The 23,159-nt window shown below is 42.6% G+C and overlaps 1 protein-coding gene across 1 annotated transcript; it reads right to left on the reverse strand.

Annotated features, from left to right (window-relative positions):
- Positions 1-6,076: 6,076 nt before the first annotated feature.
- Positions 6,077-21,407, reverse strand: SMAD5 (SMAD family member 5). Its single transcript, XM_083430400.1, has 7 exons — positions 21,233-21,407; positions 18,319-18,848; positions 17,057-17,308; positions 13,622-13,741; positions 12,544-12,765; positions 11,746-12,002; positions 6,077-10,859 (listed from the first exon to the last, which is right to left on the reverse strand). Exons 2-7 carry the CDS (start codon positions 18,719-18,721, stop codon positions 10,716-10,718), a joined length of 1,398 nt encoding a protein of 465 aa, XP_083286526.1. The 5' UTR covers positions 18,722-18,848; positions 21,233-21,407; the 3' UTR covers positions 6,077-10,715.
- Between the last annotated feature and the right edge of the window lie 1,752 nt (positions 21,408-23,159).

Below are 23,159 nucleotides of genomic sequence, written 5' to 3' on the forward strand. Positions count from 1 at the left end.
GGCTGCAAACCTGCTCCTACCTGCCTATGAGTAGGCACCACTGAACTCAGTGGAGCTTCTGAGTAAATATGTAAAGGCTGTGAAAAGAGCTCCCTAGTTTGGATAGGTGCCAGTCTACTAATTAAAGCCATTTACTCCATTGAGTTTCAATTACTTGGTTAAGCCTATTTTAGAAATGCCTTTTTTTTGGATGGTTGGTTGGTTGGTTAAAATACCTACACTGGAGAGAGGGAGAGAGATGAAAAGCATGTCCTCATCCACCCATTTCTCAGCAATAATTACCTATTTGAGGATATTTCTTTTGCTTAAGTGAAAGAAAGTGATTTAAAATGAGATGAATATTTATTTCAAAGCTAAAAAGTGGAGCATAGGCTTTTTGGGTTGCTTTAAAAAAAAAAAAAAAAAGCTTATCTTGGAGAGTAAAGATATAATCTGTCTCCTCCAGCCCATAAAATATGTTTAAAATAAAAAGGGTGGCCAGAGTAAATCCAATAAGAAATAGAGTAACCCCCGCATAGCTGTCATTCTGCACTGAGGATGATAAATTTCTTTGTTGCATTTTATTTTTTATATATACCGATATATTAAAATGTAGATAAAAATTTAAAGCAAAAAAGTGGACCAAGCTAATTTAATCCCACACATATTCATATTATTTAGCCAGAATCAATCATTAATGTTATCTTGCTACAACAGATTGTGAGCCAAATTATTGATTTTTTAAATAAGACTGCAAGGTTTTCAATCGGACGTGCCACTCATGTTTAGATGCCCAACCCTAAGACAGGGTGGAGTTGTTGTGCATTTTGTCATGTCCCTGAGTTATCTCCTTCACCCACTTTTCTCATTTACCTGGAGAGAGAGAAATCTTGCTGGCTACGGTTGGTCCAAAGTATGTATTATACCCATTCTGAGGTTCATATTGCAACTGTTCTCAGTGGTGTAGGGGAAATTCTCAAGTGCAGTTACTCTACACAAATTAAAAAACAAACAATTATTTGACTCATGCAGGATGCTTGAGAGTCCATCTCCTCTACCAGCCTGCCCACTCCCTGAGAACTATTGGAAAGGTCTTTCTTTTCCATCACTCATCACTGGCTGAAATATGCTAAGAGGACCTTCTCAGCAGCCACTCTCAGATTGTGGCATGCCTTCCCCATGAGATCCATTGCACCCTGCTCTTCCAGGGTTTCTGTTAACTGATTAAAACACACCTGATAAAGATTTGTCATGCTTTTGATATGATGTTCGTAGGCTATCATTTTAGAATGCTATTTACCAAATTGATCTCTGTTCTTACACTTTTGTTCTCCTTTCATTGGATTGCTTTGTTTTTAATCATTGTGAGTCACCGTGAGTGATGCAAATGCATTGAAAGGATGGGGCATGCATGATCAAAATAAGCAGACCTATTTGAGGGAGCTGAGAGGGTAGAATGAAGACAGTTACCCTGTGTGAACCGTATGCAGGTCAAGGTTTGATGGGATTTGCCGGTCCGAATCAGCCTAGCTTAACCCAACCTTAGGCTGGCAAATGTCCCTCTACCCTCAATGCAAAGGAGAATTGAGCACTTGTTGCTACCTTGGCTTGTACTCACTGCTCTTATTTCTCAGTTATGAAGTGGGTAAACTGAGAGGTACACTAGCAGAGGCGACCTGACCTGTTTAGCCACCTGAAGCAGAACAGGAAGGTGCCACCTCCCTCACCGAAGCCTCACTTACCAGAGTTGTGAAGTTGTGGCTTCTGGTAGTATCTCGAAAGTTCCCTGAGATCTTGTGAGAGTTGAGATAATTCCGGAAGCTGCCACCACACAACCCTGGCAGCGGTGGCAGGGACACCCATAGGAGCACCATCCCACGGGATTCCACTGTTTGAGGTGGCTGCCTCATGGATGAGCTGGCCCTATACGCTAGTTTAGCCCTAGTCCTGAGTCATCTTCAGAAGCTGAATCAGGGCCCTCCTTTCTTACCATTTCAAGTTCTATTCAGTGCTCCAACTATTGGTCTTCATTCCAGAGTTCAGCTGAGTGCAACTCCATTCATGGGACACCCACACTGAAGTGGGGTGGCATTTCTGCTCATTCCACCAGTGGTGAAAGGGTGGTGGTTGTAGGGCATTATCGCTTCCTATCCCTTTCTCCCTCAGGAGCCTCCACTGGAGTGCAATCTCTGGTAAGAACAGAAGGAACCCTCCCATCTGCAAAAAGGCAACTCTAGAAACCACCCAATATCTTTATGTTGACAGACGTACAACATGGTACCTTGGTTGTCGAACGGCTTCGCTCCTGAACAAATCGGCTCCTGAACGTCACAAACCCAGAAGTGTTCCCATTTGCAAACTTTTTTGGAAGCCGAACGTCCGACGTGGCTTCCACTTGAGTTCAGGAAGTTCCTGCAGCCAATCGGAAGCCGCGCCTTGGTTTTCGAATGGTTTCAGGAGTCGATCGGACTCCTGGAACAGATTAAGTTTGACAGCCAAGGTACCACTGTACTGTAAATTCATTGTATGCAGAAGAGGTAACTACTGATCCCAAGGATATAGCTATAGACACCCACCTTACCCTCTTGATTGCTTCTGAAACATATTCTATGTTTAAATTCTTTTAACTTTCCCTGGGAGCTCATGTTGAGGGGGGAATCTAGTAACAACAGGCCTCAACCCTGCGGCAATTCCAGAGACAAACATCACCACATATAAATGTTAGTCTAACACAATGTTCAATAATATTGCCAAGCGGAATTGAACAGCCTGAGTAATTTTTAGGATTCTATTTTTGCAAATGGATGGAGAAGACACCTTTGTTGGCATCTCAGAATTGGGAGATTTTCATTTCTTCCTTAAAATTAGAGCCCAGCGCTATAAGTAGAGCCCTGCTTGCTGATTACTCATGCCAACAGTTTCTGAAGAACACATGCCAGGACATTTCTTCCACAGATAAACATGCTATTTTTGAAACAAAAAAAAATTTCAGAGCTTGTAAGTAAGCCAACCAGAGAAAGCTCAATAACCTTCCCAAGCAACAAAGCGGACGCACTCCTGGATGTATGTACATGAAAATAAGTGCTGGTTTATAAATGCAGTGTAGCCTGTTCATGTGTTACTCATCTATTTGTTATTTTATTCAATTTCTTACCTACCCCTTTACCATAAGGTCCCAGGGCTGGCTGCAGTTATAAAAACAAACAAAACTGTTATAAAACACAAAGCACCATGCAAAACCAGTTCCATATACACAACTGATGAGTAGGTGGCTCCAGCATTTGGATTCCTCTGCAGACAACCTTGAATAGTACATGAAGAGCTGATGGGGCTAACAGTGCAGCCCTGCTCTGCCATCAGCAGATATATAGCCTGCATATGAGTGCCTATGGACTCTCTCTTCACAAAAGGAAAATGGCAGCATCTAGACTTTGGAACTCCCTGCCTATTGATATCAGAACGGCACCTTCACTGTACTCATTTTGGCGCCTGCGAAAAACATTTATTGTTGATTTTATCAACAATGACAATTTTATCTTTTTTCTAAACCACTTTGAGATTTTTTTGGGTTTTTGTCTGTTTTACAATCAAGCAGTGCATAAATTTTATGAAATAAAAATTTCAAAGGAGTCTGCTACATTCGGCTACTTTATACATACTACTTTATACACACATGTACAATACATACATTTATGGGCAGTAAATAATTGAGCCCGGGTGGTATCTGGCTGGTCTGCTGTGGATTGTGATGCATTTTCTTATACTGTAATGTGTTGATTATATTGTACTGCAATGGCAACTACCCTGGTATTATTGACAAAGCGCAGTATAGAAGTCTTTTAATCAATGGTAACTGAATGTGTGAACTGTATCAATTGAAAAGCGTGGAAGAATGAGGCAACATGCACACGCTGTCTGTGATGGTCCATTCATGCATGCAAGTGACTGCTGTGGACTATCAAACATCCAAGTGTGAGTCAAGCCTGAACACGTTCATTTCAATGGAATTTAATTCCAGGTGTCTCTGCATTAAAACTTTGGGTTGGATTTAAAATGTATCTTTCAGAGTTCAATAAGACCATTGAAACGGAACCATGGGTTATTCAGAGATTTCAGTGATCATTTTATATCTCATCCACCCCAAGTCAATAGAATAGGTAGAGGAGGGGAGAGAGATGATCTCACCCATTGACTTGTTTACATGCATGGTATTATATACTCACTTTAGCTGCTCTAGGGCTGGGCGTTATTTTGACTAATTATTGTGGGACAGAAATATGTAACAAAAGCTGTCTCAATAAAGAGTACTCCAAAGACTACAGATTCCAATTAAGCAAAAATGTTCGGTCTGGAGCTTCATAAACACCTGCTCCCCTACTCCCCTTCACAATTCAGATAAATATTGCATTTGAAACCCTCACAGATTTAAAAACACGCACTGCCAGACAGTTGAAATGCCTTGGATAAGCTTGAAGTTCGATGATTTAAGAACCCAATTAAACTGATTTGCTAGCGAGGCCAGTTTCACCGACGGGCTGCGTTTTAAAAATGTTTTATATGCCAACCGTGGCTTAAGCAAGATGAATACAAAGCTCTGTAAATATTTTGTCAACTCAGCTCCAAAGCTTACTGAAGCTGGCACATTAAAAGGGGAAATTCAATATTTTAGACCCACGCAAAACGCTCTTCCTGTAGGAATCGTTCTAGATTTGCTGTACTTACTCAATCCACACAAAGCGCCTGTCGATTGATGGCACTGCCACCCGGGTGATGAGGAGTTAGCACTCACTGTGAGGTGCAAAGGGACTTGATGTCACACGTCAGAAATTCCAGCTTAAATTATCCCCCTCCCCTTCTTCAAACAAGCCAGCGTTGGCCAAAATTGAGATGCCCAAGAGCATCCAACGGGTGCTGGTGGGGATGAAAACAAGCTCACTAAAGCTCACACATTTATCCTTCCACAGCCAGAGGTGCTGTTAGCAGGCGGGCCCAACCCCCAGGGACTTTTATGCTGGACACCAAATGCAGCAGAAAACTGTGAATGGAGACACTTTGCACTGATTGCTGATTTGAGTTTTATACTGGTATTGCTTTATGGCTTGTGTTTTAATTCTGTACACCACTTACTTGAGGGACAAGAGGGGCACTACAGCATAAATGCCATGGGTCCAGGTAGTAGTCCTTTAATGCTACTCTTTGGAAACAACATTGCAGGCAGTAGAACCACCAATGCAATACAGTGCCTCCAACACACTGAGTCGTTCCAGGAAGATACCACGATCAACAAAATCAAAAGCTGCAGAGAAATTAACAGGAATCAAGAGGGTACACTCCCTGCAATTCTTTCTGAAGCAAAGGTCAGAGCAGGACAACAAGGACTGTTTCTGCATCACACCCCCAACTGTGACTGAAATGGGTCTGGATAGCCCACTGAATCCAAATACATCTGCAGTTGGTCAACCACAATCACTGCAACCACCTTGCCCCCCCCCCCAAGGGACACTGACCACTGGACGATAGATATCCAACATGCCCAGGAAGAGTTTCTTCAGCAGCTATACCACCCCTTTCTTCAAAGTGGTGGGCATCACACCCTCCTAGTGAGGGAACAACTACTCCTGCACCCACCCAAATCAGCAGCTTCCCACTACGCAGTATGGGCAGGGTCAAGAGACCACATGGTTGGTTAGCCTAATTCCTGCCAGCATCCTGCCCATGTTCTCAGGCTGCAAGAACTGCAACTGATCCCACAAACGTAGAACAGACAATGCTCCAATAGCTTTCCCAAGGTCTGCTCCAACAGGGCACTGAGTTTGGAATGGACACAGCAGGCTGATGTCCAATACCCATGGATGATGGATACTAACCAGCCCCTTTGCCATGTGAAAAAGCTCCATTGGGCAGTTCACTAATGATGCAATGGTCATTACTCAGTCCTATTTAATTGCCCAAAGCAATTTGGAAAACAACGGTGCCTTCTGAACTCTACTTAACTGAAGAGGGCCCTCAGGAGCGATCCTGCAACTATCCCACCACATCTCACCATTTCAGAGAGTTCAGGAATTATTTGCAATGCAGGCAGAGACAGGTCAAAACATTGTGCTGCCCAAAAAGGTTGTTTTTATTTTAAAATACTGCTATCTAGCAACAATTCAGGCAATAATAACTCTTTATTAGCTTGAGGGAGAAAGTGTTTGACATATTTAGATGTTTTCCAGGCACAGACTACAAGACCGTCTGTTTTTATCAGGTAAACATTAGTAATACTGTGAAATAAATGCATGGTTTTTAAAAAAAATATTCAAATTACAAGGCTGTTACATAGTTACTTTTGTGAAACAGCATTTTACATAGATTATCTGTAGGAGTAGAAAGTGTGATGCCGCAAGAGAACAGAAATTTTGGATGTGGGATGTTTGAATTCTTAATTCAGCCAGAAGATTCAAACCTGAATTCATCCATGCTTGCTGTAGAACCAACTTTAGTTATTGTGAAGACGAAGTAGAAAGAAAGTAGGGCATTTTAGAATTTTTTAAAATAAATTAATCCAGAGGCACATTTTGGTCCCTTCAGCAAGTCAGCAATCTAGCCAGATGCAACAACAATCTTGCACAATATAGTTAAATCAATTTCCCAATGAAAACTTGCAATTTACGCTGAAGTTAATTTGTCTAGTACCTCTTAATACCCACCAGAAGTATTATTGAGAACAAAGTCAAAGCACATATCCTTCATGGGTGGTTGGATGGTATCCACTGCCATTTACTCTCCCCCAAAAAAGAGATGGCCAAAAGAGGCCAGCGATAGGCATAAAAAGTTGTAAACTGCAAGAATGAGATAGTCTACTCAGTTTCTACAAAAATGAGAACACCGTGACTCAAGCTAAATCTGGAAACAAATAAGTCTCCTTCCATTCTTACATACACCATAATGCAAGCATGGCAGCTTGTAGTGAAACCTATGTCAGATGCCTACACATCCACTGAAACAGAACTAAATAATTGGCAACTCAGTCTGAATATACAAGTAAATCTTAGAGATGGAGAATCACAACAAAAAGGCAAGCTGATGTATCAGCATTTAATAAGTTTCTCCCTCCAAAGGATAAAGGGAAAACCAGGAGCAAGTTTACTCATATCATTGCTGGTAATGGTCTCCCCCCACCCCCCCCCAAAAAAAATGCACTAGCAATTTATGTACTATTCTTGCTCTTGAAAAGTGCAATACATATATTTTGTGACTGCATACACAGAGTAATATTGCTCAGACTGCATGCAAAGTCAGAAGGTCTGGTTAGTACTGGTACCTGGCAAACACTCTTAAGGCTTTTAGATGGCTTAAAGAGTAGGAATCTTCAGGACGTTAGTTACAAAGGCCAAATCTTTTAACACAGCAGAATTAACTTGCAAATCATTTATTGTTTTTAATTCAATGAAATGTGTTAAAAGATGGTATCATCTTTAGTGTTATATAGGCAATGTGGTCAAGTGCAAGCACAGAACATCTGGAGCCACTACAACTTCTGGGGAGCAATTCCCCCTGTGCAGCTCCTGGTAATTTCCGTGAGGTTTGCACAGGAGAACACCCCAGCAGATCTTGCTTAGCTAGCAGCATGCCCAGCAAAGGCAAATATTGGATGTAGTTATAAGTAAGGAGTTGTCTAAAATATAAGGCAACAAAATAAGACCATCTACTTCTCTTTTTTTAAAAAAGAAAGACTGGGAAAGGGTGGTTTTTTTGCTTCTAAAATCAAGTAGAAACTAGTATGTATACAAAAGAATGGTACAACTTTGTGAAAGTCATATTTGTTTTCCCTTTAAGGCAATTTCAAAGTATTTATTATAATATGTAAACTCTTGAAGACCCTGGCAGGACTACCATATAAGCACAACACAACTTCTGTGGCACTGATGGGTGGCATTCAACAAAGTTTGACTTGGAGTAGATCCATTTAAATTTACAAACATGACTATGTCCAGATGTTCCACATGATCCCATTTGCTAATAGCCAAGTAGCCTTTTCATAGTCTTCTAGAGTTTTGAAAGTTTCTTCACAAACATGTCACCATAGAATACACAATTAAGAGTTCATTTCCTGCAATAAAGTATGGCAGTGACTATGGCCAATACTGAGCTTACCAGCATTTAAGGAGTTGTGGGAATATGATTAACACTCCTCTCACCATCTAACCAGAGACTACAGACAGCTAGCTCTGTGTGATCAGCAAAGCAATTCCAGAAGTCTTTAAAGCAGCTGATCTTTTAAACTTGGGAGAAGTCAACTTCAGTCTTGTGTGCCCTACCACCACTAATTGGTTTTAAAATTTATAAAGCACAAATACATACCCCAATGTCTCAACTGTTATGGAATAATTTACCTGTGTTCAGTGATCTCAAGTATACACTCACTTAACATAAGTGCTTTGCTGGATTAGATCACAGCCAATCGACGTTTTCTGCAAGAATCCCAGTATCATTGGTCCAACAAGCAGACCACAGCCTACCCTTCTGGCCATTCCTGCTCCATTTACTCTCTCTAGAGTTCGTTCCCCTGAGAACTCCCACCAAGGAAGACAGCCTACAATATCCCCTCCACCAGCTATAGCCAAAGGAATAGCCAGACATCACATCTTGGTAAGACGGCAGGGAACAGCTATTGATCAAAGCTGGCTAGGGAAAAACATATCCCATCCCAGTAAAGCCAGACTTTGGATTTGCATCCTTTTATTCTGTTTCAGTCGGAAGCCAAGTTGCTACACAGGGAATCAAAGCCTCGACCATCACTGGAAATCCTACACAGCTCTGTAAGCTAGAAGGCTATCTTCAGAGCCATAGGGACTAGAAATTGCGTTCTGCCACCACCAATTCTGGGTAAAGGCTTCAGCATCCTCAGAATGCTAAGCTTTAAAATGAAGGCAACCACCACCACCTTTAGTCTGGGTAGAATCCACATAGGACTAGAAACAGGTGGTCCCATAGAGAAACCGTAGCTTTAACTGCTGTCACTGGGGAAAGGCTCACTGAGAACTATTTTTGGTGGACTACATTTTCAGAAGCCAATGCATTTAGTATGGTACTTAGCGTTGGCTTTAGCATCCTAAAGCAAACGAAAATACATGGCAAAAGAATACAGGCCTTCTTGGGTTGCTGATGGAAGGGAGAACTTCCAGAAGTTAGCATGAAGTGTAACCATTTGCTTACTTATCACACTTACTCTGAGGGATACCAGTAACTGAAGGCTAGGGGTAAATTTCTGCTAGCAGAGCATGGCTGCTGGACATAAACAAACACATTTCAGACTTACTTTATTAGATTTAACTGCACTGGTAATTGCTGGATACTTAGGCATACATCCCCCCCCCCCTGCTTGTACTGATAAAGAAATATGCCTGAATGGACACCACCAGTAGCCTCTTAAGACAGGAGGACTTCCACATTCATATCCATATTCACCAAAATCCTACCATTCATCTCTGCATCAGTTAGAGCCCTTTAGTAGGTTTATTAACAAAAGGCCATAAAACTGACAATTCATTTGACAGATGACGCTGAAGAGCTGATGTGTTATATGAGGGCTTAAGATCCTTGACTTCTTCTATTAGGCTCCAGCCACCAAATGGCAATGATCTTTTTGTTATCGAAGGCCTAGTCTGCCTCAGTAATTTAAAAGGCAAACATTCTGCATCACTTAGCAAAATGAGAGTCCTGATATTCTGGTTATAAATGTAAAGTACACCACGGTTGTAATTAATACTGGAGGAGGGGAATTATTAAAACCAGCAGTAAAATTAGGAAGGACATTCATTAATACTGTGTGTGTGTGATTATTAAAACCAAGTGTGACATTAGGAAGCCCCCAGGATACCAACTACAGAGAGGCAAAATAAAATGGAAAGGTGAACAATGCCTCGTAATGTTATCTACAAAATGGCACTGTTTTGCACTATAAAAGACGTGGATTTCCTAAAAAGCTACACTTTGTCAAGGCCTAGCCCACAGCATGAATGTAAGTCAAGGGAAAATACTGACTAGTCTAAGCAAAACAGAGTGCCTTGAATCAAATGTTTAAGAACAATTGACTAAAGACAGCATCCTATTTACACTTGTCTGGGAGTAAGTTCCAGTAGCTCAATGTTCCATTGAGTATACATGCATACAATTGCACTGTAAAGGCAGTATTAAATTGAACTGGGGTATAGATAAAACCACTATTTACCACAGAACTTGCAGTAATGCATTCTAATACCACTATCTGTAACGTGTTTTTAACATGTATATACTTAAGTCACATTATTTACTCAAGCTAAAGGCAATCTTGGGTGTAATAAAGCTAGCTTTGTTCATGGACCTTATCCATTATACAACATTAAAAACTTGTAAACTGGAAATAAACAAATCTGGAAAAAAGATAAATGTTATTCCCTCCCTCCCCCCCGAAAAAAAGAACCAGTTCAAAAATGTGTTCCTAGAAGACACATAAAAATATTTTCAGTGGGGTTGATGATTATTAAATATGCGTATCAAGGAAAAATAAAATCCTGAATTCTCAGTTTTCTTCCCAACTTGGCTGTTTCCTTAATATCAAAAAATCAAAGGACGAGCGATAAAAAACAATGGAATTGGTCATTGGTAGAAGAAAGCTAACGTGTAGTATGTTCTTACAGTATCCACACTGGAAGTGTCTGTAGAATTAGAAAATGGTCACTAAAGTTATGGCTGAAAAAACTTCTTTGGCACTATGAAACAGAAGAGATGGGGTTAAGAGGGGATCCCATCTGGGTGAGTACTTTATCCAGCCACTGCAGAGGCCCATGAAGATGGATTTCTATCCAGCATGGAGTGCTTGTGACATCTTGCCGGTGATATTCCGCTCCCCATCCCTACAAAAAATGGGCAGACATTTAGTGTATATCCAAGAATCGCTCTTAAAACAGCCAGTGTTGATTAGTCTAGTAAATTCATTAGAAATTAAAAAATGAGTAACACACACACACCCCTCAAAAAAAGAAGTGTGACACGTCAGAGAAAAGGGAATACAGTGGTACCTTGGGTTACAGACACTTCAGGTTACAGACTCCGCTAACCCAGAAATAGTACCTCAGGTTAAGAACTTTGCTTCAGGATGAGAACAGAAATTGCACGGTGGCAGCAATGGGAGGCCCCATTAGCTAAAGTGGTGCCTCAGGTTAAGAATGGTTTCAGGTTAAGAACGGACCTCCAGAACGAATTCAGTTCTTAACCCGAGGAACCACTATATAGGTTTATGGAAGGATGGCGGGATACCATATGCTTCTATTCCTCCCACAGAAAAAATCCAACTGTTCAGTAGGATTCCCGGTATACGTTGTCTACTAGGTTTTGCAGATGGAGAAGAATGACGGTTTATTCAAACGAAGCCTCATCCTATTGGGAAGGCCTGCAAATGACGATTGAGAGAATGCATCTGTCCAACTGACAACTGCTTCAGAGCCTGTTACACCGACAAGGAGGACGTGCTTGTTTGAAATACAGGCATCTCCCCATTTATGCGCACTCTATTTGCATGCAACCAGAAGCAGTACCCAGAAACAGGGTCACTCCCTCTGCGTCATTCCCCATTCTGAGGGACGATGGGTTACTTCTGTGACTTTTCTAGATTACATATGGGGAAGAAGCCCTCAAAGCCACAGAAGATTTCCCATTAAAGTTATTGTCCTGGGGAATATACTTCAAAAATCACTCAAACACACAAGTTATGTGTTATGTGTATAAGTTCACACCCCTTACCTTCACAAAACTCATCCGAATTGTGCACATTTTGGTGAGCTCATATACTGCCTCAAATCCATGATTGACTGACTGAGCTAGAAGCTGAGCAAATTCCTGGTTGTTAAAAATTTTCAGGCTGCAGCCGCTAGGAATTTTGCAGACAGTTGTAGGGTGAAATCCATGATGGTAGTTGCAATTCCGACTCTGTACAAATATGCTGCTGTCACTCAGGCATTCGGCATAGACTTCACCACCAACATAGTATAGATGGACACCTGGAGTCAGGGGAGTGAGAGAAACCCAAACATTTAACAGGGTTATTTGCAGAAATATTACAGATGTCAGAAAGTCTAGCCGAGTTCCTATTTTTAAAAGGCTCCAGTAGGAATGGTTTCCAGTTATTCTAACACATCAGAGTATACTTGCATTTCTGCCACTGAATATCAGCCACTAGATGTCCTCCTTCCATGAATCAAAGAATATGATTCTTCAACAAATAATTTTTTTAACTGAGATTACCTAAATATTGCTGGTATTCTATTACTAGGAAACTGTTATTCAGAATCATGAGCCCATTTGGCAGGTTAGATCAAAGCATCTGATCAGAAGGCTGCGAGATTTGTCTTTGGTGTGCAATCTGTAGAATCACACTATATGTGGGTGTGGAGATTTGTTCACTAAAAATGCTTCTTTTAGAAACATTAGGTGGTATTCAGCTACATTTTACTCATAGGAGACCCACTGAGATTAATGAACATGACAAAGTTAGGTGAAGGAAGGTTTCTTATGATCATACAAAGCACATTTCTGTATTACCTTTTCCAATGTGTCTCCTGGTGTTCTCAATTGTTGAGTTGCGATTGACATTGGAGAGCAAACCTAAGCAGAACCTGTTCTTGTTATTAGAAGGATCTGTAAAACCGTCTACTAAAATACTAGTGGAAGATGCAAGAAATGCCTCCCCAACTCGATTGTTTAATTCATAATACACAATTGAACACCAGTGCTTGGGCTCTTCATAGGCCACAGGGTGAACATCTATGAACAAAAGCAAAACATACGGATTTCAGTATTTCCAACACCTAAAGCAGTAGTCTCTCCCATACAGTAATAGTATTAACGCCTTTATTCCTAGGAGCTCAAAGAGTTTCATGGATACCCCCTCCAAAATATTCCAACAGCTCTGCAAAGTAAGCTAAGTCCCACAAGAAAGATGGGAAACCAAGTCTCTGATGACGGTGGCATGGCATAACTGAGCTGTGGACCAGAGACCACCAGATCATGTTCACAAGCACTACATTACGCCAACTTGGGACCATGAAAAATAATTTGTTTTACTCATGCTGAATTACTTATTTCTTTAGGCCACAGCTCAAGTCCATAAAAAATGGAGTTTCAAGAACATGGCTATTTAAAGCACCCACACTTAGAAACAAAGACCGTCTTTATATATACACAATTAAAAGTTATTAGTTTGGCTAACTGGTTGTTCACTGAACACTGAAATATTCAATACATGCAGCAGTTTATTCTGAAATGCTGATAACTTGGGTCCCACCCTGGGCTCCTTTGGGAGGAAGGGCAGGCTACAAATATTTTTTGCTCCACCTATAAAGGTCCCTCTGGTGCAGCTCTGTCCACATCCCTGCAAACTCACTACGTATCCAACCCTCAAACACTAATATCCTCAACCTGTAACACAATTACCCATGGCTGAAAAGCAAAATTGGATGCTGCCCATCCAAAGCCTTCACTGCCAATGTGCTTTTAAGGGGCAGGGATAAGTGGCAGCTGGGGGGGGGGGAAGCACTTTTGATTGGTAGGCTATTCTCTTCTCTATAGAATTTCAACTGCACAATATTGACAAGTCTACAAAATGCATTGTTCACCTCACCTCTATTGGAAATATTTGGCATTATCTGAGAGATCATATTATTGCTTGTGTCCATAGACTGTGAATTATCTTGCCCCATTTGATCTTCAGGAGGCATATATGCTGGTGGTGGTGTATCTGCTATAAAGAAAGATAAGGAATTTGAGCAAAGTGAGAACATTTAATCCAGCCTAATCACAACTCCTGTTACCCCTACAAAATCAATTGTTCCTCCCACTTCGGGGTCATCCTTCCTTACTACCTCCTCACTCTCCACCTTCCATTTTTCTGCTTCCTTTGAAATCTTTCTCTATAAATAAACTGCTTTCTAAATAGTTGATCAGATTGTCTGTGTTTCTTTCCCCTATGTGCACATATACTTTCCCCACTCTACAGCCCTCTGGGCCACAACCTAACCAATAAGTCTTGCCCGTCTCATTCTTCCTGCTCTAGTGATCATCATCAGGAGGGCAGTCTTGGTCAGGTTCTCACACTGAGACTATTAACTAAAAACGCTTGGAAGCAGTGTCACCAACATCAATGGGATCAAACAAAAATCAGTATATTTAGAACAACCTATAAGATGTTGCTTCCAATTTTGCAATTGCAGTGATTTACCACTCCCTAGTTCCCTGCCCTTCTCTTTTCTGGTTAGGACTGCACTGTAAAGCCACCTGGTCTTCCCCTCCCTATATGCTTCATGTGTGTGAGTATGTGCTTGGAGTTTAATGTGGAGAATCATTTAAGCTTCCGATCCCCATTTCGCAGTCTGAAGTGGCAGCACTGTTCCCAGATTGTTGTATCTCCATCACTGCTATAACTCCCAATTGTGGTAACTTCCCTGTTTCTCCTATTCTACAACAAACAAAAATTTATCTCCAATTTTGCTCTCAAACTTGGCTTTTCCTCCCAGCACTTTCCTAAAACTGCCCTTACCAAAAAAAATAGCCTACCAATTCAATTATCTCTGTAGTCTTAGTCATCTGTGCAGCATGTGATATATAGCTGATGACTCTTGCCCTAAGACCCCACTCAGCTCTTCACCTGTATAATCATTCTTTTGATCTCTACATATGGTGAGACACTTCCTCGTGGATCTGTTTTTAGCTCTCTTGCTGTCCTCCCCCTACACCCTCTCACCAGGTGTATCCCATTCCAGGAGTTTCAGTACCATCTATAGGCTTCTGATAGCGTTCTTCATCTTTACCCTGAATTTCCTCCCTTCATCCAATCTCCCATCTCCAAGTACTTTTCACATTTTGGTTTGGATGTTTTGTCAACATCTCAAGTTCAATATGTGGAGGCCAAACTTCTTATCTTTCCTCTCAAGCCCTTCTTTTATCACCTCGCTCTCCATGTCCAGTGACATTATCGCCATCCACCCTGCTGAGTAGGCAGATAGCCTTGGCTTTCTCTTTGACTTCTCTCTTCCTTTACCACATAATCCGCAATTTAGTGTATCACTGCTGTGTAATGTTAGTGTTCCCTTTGTAACGTTACAGAAAACAAACAAACAAATAAAAGTCGTCCTTCTCTGTCACCTCAGCAAAAATTCTGGTCCATGCCTTGGTCTTTATCTTATTATCTGAAATGTTTTTTTGGTGTTTCCAAGAGACATACATTACAGTGCATATACAGTGGTACCTCGGGTTAAGTACTTAATTCGTTCCGGAGGTCCGTTCTTAACCTGAAACTGTTCTTAACCTGAAGCAACACTTTAGCTAATGGGGCCTCCTGCTGCCACTGCGCCGCCGGAGCACGATTTCTGTTCTTATCATGAAGCAAAGTTCTTAACCTGAAGCACTATTTCTGGGTTAGCGGAGTCTGCAGCCTGAAGCGTCTGTAACCCGAGGTACCACTGTACCAACCAACAAACCAACTTTTTTTTTTTATAAACCCCGGGCCAATACAATAACATGGCAGACCGAAGCGATCATCAAGTTGCAGCACAGTGTGGGGAACCTTTCACCCTTCAGATGTTACTGAATTACAATTCCCATCAATCCCCCACAACATGGACAATGGCCAGGGATGATGGGACTTGTAGTTCACTGACACCTGGAGGCTGAAAGGTTGCCCACACCAGTTTTAGCAGTTCATATCCACTGGTCTTCAATACTAACACTAACTAATTTCAAAGGTACCCATGCGTTTGTGGAGGAACCATTCATGGGAATCCTCAACTAATGTGCAGAGTGGGTCCAGGCTCTAGTTTTGTCTAGACTATGGAAATCTACTACTTCCTGACTTTCTATTGCCTCGACTTTATCCTCTCACCTTTATCCAGAACTGTTATCAAAAACATTCACCTCTCTCACCACTCTGACCATGTGATGCCCTTCCTTGAATTTCTATACTCCCTTCCTGTTTATTCCTAGAGCCAGCATAAATTTCTCACCCTTATTTTCAAACCCCACCAAAGGCTTGCACCACCTGATCTTTTTGCTTTTATATCCCAACAAACATATGATACCCACTCATTCAGCTTCACCATGCTTGGCCAACCTAGGAAGCAACACAACTTTTTCTCCCTCACATTTATGAAAGGAACCGCCTCTCAGAATGCTTCCATGCTATCACCTATTTTACTACATTCAAAACACAACACAATCTCAGAAACCCCACCTTTTCCATGAAGACTTTGGGCACAACCTCCTAGTTCCAATGTTCTCCATAACTAAAGTAAAAGTACATGCAATCTTCTCCTGCGTGCCTCACTTCCATTCCCCTCTTTTTCCTCAATTGTCTCCCTAGTGTCGCTCTCTACATTAAGCCTCCAGGACAGAGATCTTTCCTCTCGTTGTTTGTGTAGCACCATGCATATGGGTCACACTAAATAAATAACAGTAGAATGGTTTATACTTTCTCCAAACTCTTAGTCTTGTGTCTTCTGTCCCACTACCCATTCAAATCAGAAGTGTATGCAGAAATACATAAAACAGCAAAATTCTCAAATAGCTGAATTATTTGTTCTCTTTAATTTTCTTTAATTCCTTCACAAGATTACCATAGATTCCGGCATATAAGGAGACTTTTGAACCCTGGAGAATCTTATCCAAAGTCAGGGGTTGCCTTATACGCCAGGTATGGGCGGCACGGAGCAGAGCCCCCCCCCCCCCCCCCGCGGCTCCAAAGCAGCAGCAGCAGGCTCAGCTCCGTGTCGGGAGAAAGCCACCCAGCGCGGAGCTGAGCCTGCCCCCTGTTGCTGCCCAGCATATTAGGCGACTTGGCTTATAAGACAAATCCCCAAATTGCAGCTGCCAATTTGGGGGGTTGTCTAATATGCCCAGTCACCTAATATGCTGGAATCTACGGTAATTCCAAAGCTTCAAATGATGTGTCCGTAATAAATATGACAAAATGCATATTAGGAACTCTGAAACGTAATTCTAACTCCCTCTGGCTTCATGCTACAAGTTTTACTTTTCAATTAACGTCACACAGATAGGCTTTTACCTGGTAGCTGAAATGGACTAGAAGGTCCGGAACTGGCTGGCGAATTTGGGTAAGTACTGCCGCCTGGAGAAGGTGGATACGGACTACTTGGAGAAATGGGAAATGGAGTGCTGTTAGGCTGCTGGAACGAATCTGGAAAAGTAGCATTGTGTGGCATGTGCGGTTCATTGTGACTCAGGTTCCTGAACTGAACCAGAAGGCTATGCTGTGGGTTGAATTCACTATGCCTTGGCACCAATACTGGAGGTAGAACTGAAAAGGAAGAAAACAATATAATCCTAAGATTAGTGTTTTTAGTTAACAGCCCTGAAGATGTCCGTTTGCCTATAGCAGTAGAAGTGCTAAGTGCTGAAGACACAGACAGAAGAACATGCCGTAAGCACACACTGTCAAAACACTGGAAAAATCTGGTTGCATGTCCCATAGCAATCCAACAAGGTAAGAGGTGCCTCTCACTAACAAATGGTGAACAGCAGGGGTGGGGAAACATTTCCAGGCCATGGGGTACATTGCATTCTGAGCAACTTTTGGGGGGCCACATGCCAGTGGTGGATAGGGTCAGAGCAAAAAAGCTTGCTTCTATGTTTATTATCAGAAATCACGTTTCAAAAAGCATAGAGTTTAACAGATGGACAATGCAAGGTAGACATAATAGCATCAATGTTCCCCAAGACAAAAGAAACCTCAAGGACTGCCTCTCCCCATGTGGGCCTACCAGGACCCTGCAATCATCATGATGCCCTTCTTTGTGTGCCTCCTCCACAAGAGGTCCAGAAGGTGGAAACACAATAACAGGCCTTTTCTGCAGTGGTTCCCTATTTGTGGAACGCTCTTCCCCAGGGTGGCTCACCTGGCGCCCTCATTATACACCATTAGGTGCCAGAATAAAACATTCCTCTTCAACAGCCTTTATCCTTTTAAATGTGGGGTTTTTGGGGAAGGGGTATTTGTTTGGTTTGTTCTTGGTTTTACTGTGTATGTTGAACTTGTATTTTTATGCTGTGAACCACCCTGAAATCTTCAGATGACGAGCGGTATACAAATTTAATAAATAATAATTTCACTTTGTAAAAGAAAGTTCAGCTACACCAATCTTCCTCATATTCACCTGACAGCAAACCTATACGTGCTTTCCTGGGAGTCAAGTCTCACTCAACACAATGGCACTATCTTCTAAGTAGACATGCACTGTAAATCGCATTACAGTTTGAACACTTTGTGATGAAAGCAATGCCATACAATGCCATAACATTCAAACACACCTGGGCTCTCTACCCTTTTGTAATGATATGGATTGATGCAGACTTCCTTCTGCTTAGATCCAAAAGGAAATTCACAAACGTCCAACGGCTTCAGCTCGTGATGACTCTGCAGGTCAGGCCAACGCCAAACACGACAGTAAATAACATGAGGAAGGCCCTTGCGGTGAGAAACTTGAAGTCGCCCATCTAACGAACGAGGAATAGTAACGCATTTACTGGGTTGTCCAGGACTGCTCAGTGCTTTCTCCAGCTCCTCCATGGCTCCTTTTTTCTTTTTCAGTTTTTTAACCAGAGCATCAACTGCTTTTTCTGCCCATTTTTCCTCTTCATCGCCTTGTTTCCAGCCCAAAAGACGCTTTACAGCTGGGCTAGTAAAAGAGAACAGGCTGGCCATTGACGTCATTTGACAAGTGTTCAAGCAAGTTTTGGAACTAAACTGGAGATTCTCAGGCACAACAGCAGCTGGGTAGCTGCTGCTGTACAGCAGCAACTGGGTTTTTTCTTTAATCCAATGAAGTTTCTTCTTAGGCCTGTTAGAAATAATTACAGTCCATTAGTTGTTGCCATCTTACCAGAGAGACTAAGACAAAGAGATATAGGCTAACCAGGAACTTATAAAGGCTATTCCATTTATATCACACACTATAAAGTAGATTCAGTAATTGGTTTTTAATATTTCCCATTTTCACACTACATACAAGCCAAAAGGTTTGTATCTACTTCAGTCATGCTTACAGCAGACCCACTGAAATCAAGTTAAGTCATGATTTCTCTAAGCACGAATAAGACTGCAGTCCTAACCCCACTTAGGTGGGAGTGAGTCCACAAAATTCAGCATATCTTAGTTCTGAGTACAGTCATACCTCATGTTACGTCCGGGTTACTTCCGGGTTTCACTGCTCGTGCATGCGCAGATGCACAAAATGACGTAACGTGCATGTGCAGAAGCGGCAAATTGCAACCCACGCATGCGCAGACGCGGGTTGCGTTCTTTTCATGTTGCAAACGGGCCTCCGGAATGGATCCCGTTCGCAACCAGAGGTACCACTGTAGTCATTATCAAGACTGTGCTGTAAGTCTGAAACCAACCCAAAGATTGATGTCCCTTATTTGGACAGTTACATCTATTAGGAGGAAAGCTTCAATGCACTGGTGGTTCAGAAGAACACTTGCCATTAATAATAACTATGCAACTGAACTAGTGCAGTACAATGTGAAAGAACCAGTTTAAAAGTCACTTCTGTTCTCCTTATGTGTTTTAAGTCCTGTGTCAAACCCAAAGAAATGCATATTAAGAGCTGTGTTGGAATAAATACTAATCGCTTGTTGCTTCAAAACAGTTATATATTAAAACAACACAGGTAACAGTAACAAATTGTTCCTTTTATATTACCAACAAAGACCAACTGCAACTTAAAAAAATAAAAAATAAAATAAAAGGGGAGTAATGATGACAAACGGAACTAGTGTGCTGTGGCAACATGTTGATAAGACCTCATAAAATCCCAGAAGAATACTCAACAAGTACAGACACAGACAATAGGCAGCTGGCAAAAAGCAAGCACTAAACAAAGAAAAAGGATGTCAATAACAAAGTGAGTTCCGGTTGTGCTACAGAAACTGCCAAATATTGTCTTTGGGACTTCTGATAAACCATGGCAAGTCAAAACAGCTAGCTTGCTCTGGAACATTTTCAGTCCCCTCCAAATCTGTAATACTCAGCAAAGGAAAGCTAGGTGCTTCCCTGTTACCTACCTTGCTACATATGAAAACACACGTAGGAACAGCAGCTACCTGTTCTGCTAGGCAAGGGAACACAGCAAAGCATTGTGCTCCCTTCCTCATCAGAAGGAAGCCACTTTCCAACATCTGCAGTCTGTCACCTTCATCTCTCCAGAAGTGGGACTGCAGTTTGCATGCCTAGACAAGATGCACACAAAGTGCACCCAGCAGCAGCACTCACCTGTATCGCTCACCATGCTTCCCTAGTTAAGAAAACTGATATGGGCGCCAGGGTTGCTGCCAATCCCAAGTATACGCTGCGTATGAGCAATATGCCCTCTAGACATTGCTAGAGTACACACCTCCCACCATCTCTGAACACTGGCCACGCTGGCTGGGACTGCTGGGAGTTGGAGTCCCAACATCTGGAGGACACCATATTGGCTGCTCCTCCTATCCCATTACCACAACAAACCAAATGCAGGACCCAAGGGGGAAAAGGACGCGGCAATTTCCCCAGCCAACATCCAGCCTTCCTGAACAAGATGCCTCTGTCCTAGGGGTGCACCTTGGGGGCTCACACGCCTCAACACAGAAGCAAAAAACCCACACCATTGCATGTAGGAAAGCGTGGGGTATGTGCTTTTCTGGAGGAAAGCGAACGGAAATCCATTCAGTCGCGAGAGATAAGAGTCCCCACCTAAACTTCCAAGCACGGGCCTGGAGCATGCTTTGCACCCCCATTTGCTGCAGAAAAAAGCTCCAGCCAATGCATTTCCCCAAAAAAACCATTTTGTACGTTGCAGCAGCCCCACATAACGTACTCCTGTTTGGTACTAGCGCAGGCCGCGCAGCCAGGCTGGAGTCCCACCCGTGGGAGGGGGGCTGGAGGGGGGGGCTTAGAATCTGCCGGCCACTTGCTTGCTTACTCACGAGGAGGCTCTTCCTCTCTTGCTTCCCTTGCGCGCGCGCGCGCACACACACACAAAGGGAGCCCCCGCCGCGGCGCGAGGCCGGGCTCTGCGCCTTCTCCCCAAGCCAACTGCGGCTCCCCAGCCCGCCGCGCTTGAAGCGAGGAGAACCCTCCGCGGAAGCAGAGTTCAGGGGGGGAGGGGAGAGAAAGAGAGCGGAAGGAAAGAACGGAGGCTCCTCCTGCCTCCCCCCTCCCCGTCCCTCCAAAGAACCTACTTACCGCCCGACTAGCGGCGAAGGAGGGCAGGAGAAGCCCCAAGCCAAGGGGACCACGGCCGGATCGGAGGCGGGGTGGGAGGGGGGGAAGAGGAGGAGCCGGGCAGGCTCACGAGAGCAAAGAGCTCACGTGACCAGCAAGAGGCAAGCGCTGGCTGGCTCGGCCTGCGCTGCCACTCAGCCGCCTTCGGCCAGTGGCGTGCAGGGAGGGGAGGGCGGGAGCTCGCTGTAGTTGGGCGGGGGGAGAAGGAGAGGCGGCGTGAAAAAGCGGGTCCCTTGCGCTGCTGCATGCTTTGGGGTGGATAACGTTTGAATTGCTTTCACCTGAGGATACTTACTAGCACGTTGTTTAGATCAGTACTCGCAGTTGCATATGCATTTCTATTAAATTTATTTATTTGGGTTTTCTAATTAAAATTTTACAATCACAAACACAACATTGAAGACAAGATTCCAGAGAATCTCTTGGACTTCCCTTCTCCCTTTTGTGGGTCCTATTATGAATCATTTCCTCCTGCATCTTTTATAATAATCCAAATCTTTTACATCTCCATTATATCCAAAATTCACCATTAAACTACAAGTGTTATTCAGATCCTACTAACGATTTTAACTGTTTACAATGGTTTTTAAGGTAAATGATAACTTTCCGATTTCTGATTCTTCTGGTCATTTTTGCCATTTTGGCGTAATCCATCAGTTTACTCTGCCATTCTTCTCTGGTTGGGACTTTGTTCGTTTTCAATCTCTGGGCCAATAACATTTGTGCAACTGGTCGCATACATAAATAATATTTTCTGCTCCCTTGGGATTTTGGCACCTACATATACATTTATATTTACAGCATCTCTTTTTCTAGGAAAATAGCACTGTGTGTGGCACAGCTGCACAGGCATAACAACCCTGGCTTGTGAAAAGTCAGCAACAAGTGCCAGACAGTGGTGACTGGTAATATTTTTTACTTGGTATGGCTGCATTTTGTTTGGAAGTTGCCGTTGCAGTAGGTGCTTGTACAGCCTCTTATTTAGGAAAGTGTGCAATTATGCAGAGTGCATTGATTCCTCTCTTTCTAAAAGAAATCAATTATTCTCTCTACCTGTATGAACATGGAAATAGCTTCCATGGAAGAGGCCCCAAGTATGATTTTCAGACAATATGGACTCCATACATCTTACTTAGAAGTTTAGCTATATCACATGCCGTGTGGTTTTGAATTTTATGTACTGTTTACATTGTTATTTAGAGAAAAGGAGTGTGAAGTCACTGAGAGGAAAAGCTGGAAAGCAGAGAGGCAGAGCAATGGTTGATTTCTGTTTGAATGCAAGGCTATGGGAATGGAAGAAACAAGACCCTTTTGAGAGGGTTAATGCTGTGAACCCCACTATCGCAGGCTCAGTTTGTATATATGTGTGTAAATAAACCATAGATCATAAAGACAAAATAAACCATAGATCATAAAGATACCACCGTCTCCGCTGGGCCTCATTTCCAAAAGGAAACATGAATCCTGGGTAAAGCACGCCTGGAAGCCCTGGAATCTCACAACCACTCAGAGATTTGGGTGGCCTGCAACAATACATTTGAAAGGTATTAGGATCTTTGAAATACGGTGGTACCTCGGGTTACATATGCTTCAGGTTATATACGCTTCAGATTACAGACGCTGCTAACCCAGAAATAGTACCTTGGGTTAAAAACTTTGCTCCAGGGTGAGAACAGAAATCGTGCGGCAGCAGCAGGAGGCCCCATTAGCTAAAGTGGTGCTTCAGGTTAAGAACAGTTTCAGGTTAAGAACGGACCTCCAGAACAAATTAAATAGTAACCAGAGGTACCACTGTAAAATGGATACATTTGCAAAACATGTCAAGCCAGCAAAGACCAAAACAAATCATTACAGTGGTACCTCGGGATCACATCCCGAATGGAACGCA

This window comes from Podarcis tiliguerta (assembly GCF_965153285.1).
Source record: "Podarcis tiliguerta genome assembly, chromosome: 2".
In the NCBI taxonomy this organism is placed as follows: Eukaryota; Metazoa; Chordata; class Lepidosauria; order Squamata; family Lacertidae; genus Podarcis; species Podarcis tiliguerta.

Excerpts from the sequence above, each read along its gene's own strand:
- SMAD5 (XM_083430400.1), bottom strand. The coding sequence starts at position 18,721 with ATGACGTCAATGGCCAGCCTGTTCTCTTTTACTAGCCCAGCTGTAAAG. Across the intron at positions 17,309-18,318 it reads CAAAAGGGTAGAGAGCCCAG|TTCTACCTCCAGTATTGGTG; the intron begins GTGTGTTTGAAT and ends CTTCCTTTTCAG. Across the intron at positions 12,766-13,621 it reads GCCAAATATTTCCAATAGAG|ATGTTCACCCTGTGGCCTAT; the intron begins GTGAGGTGAACA and ends TTTTGTTCATAG.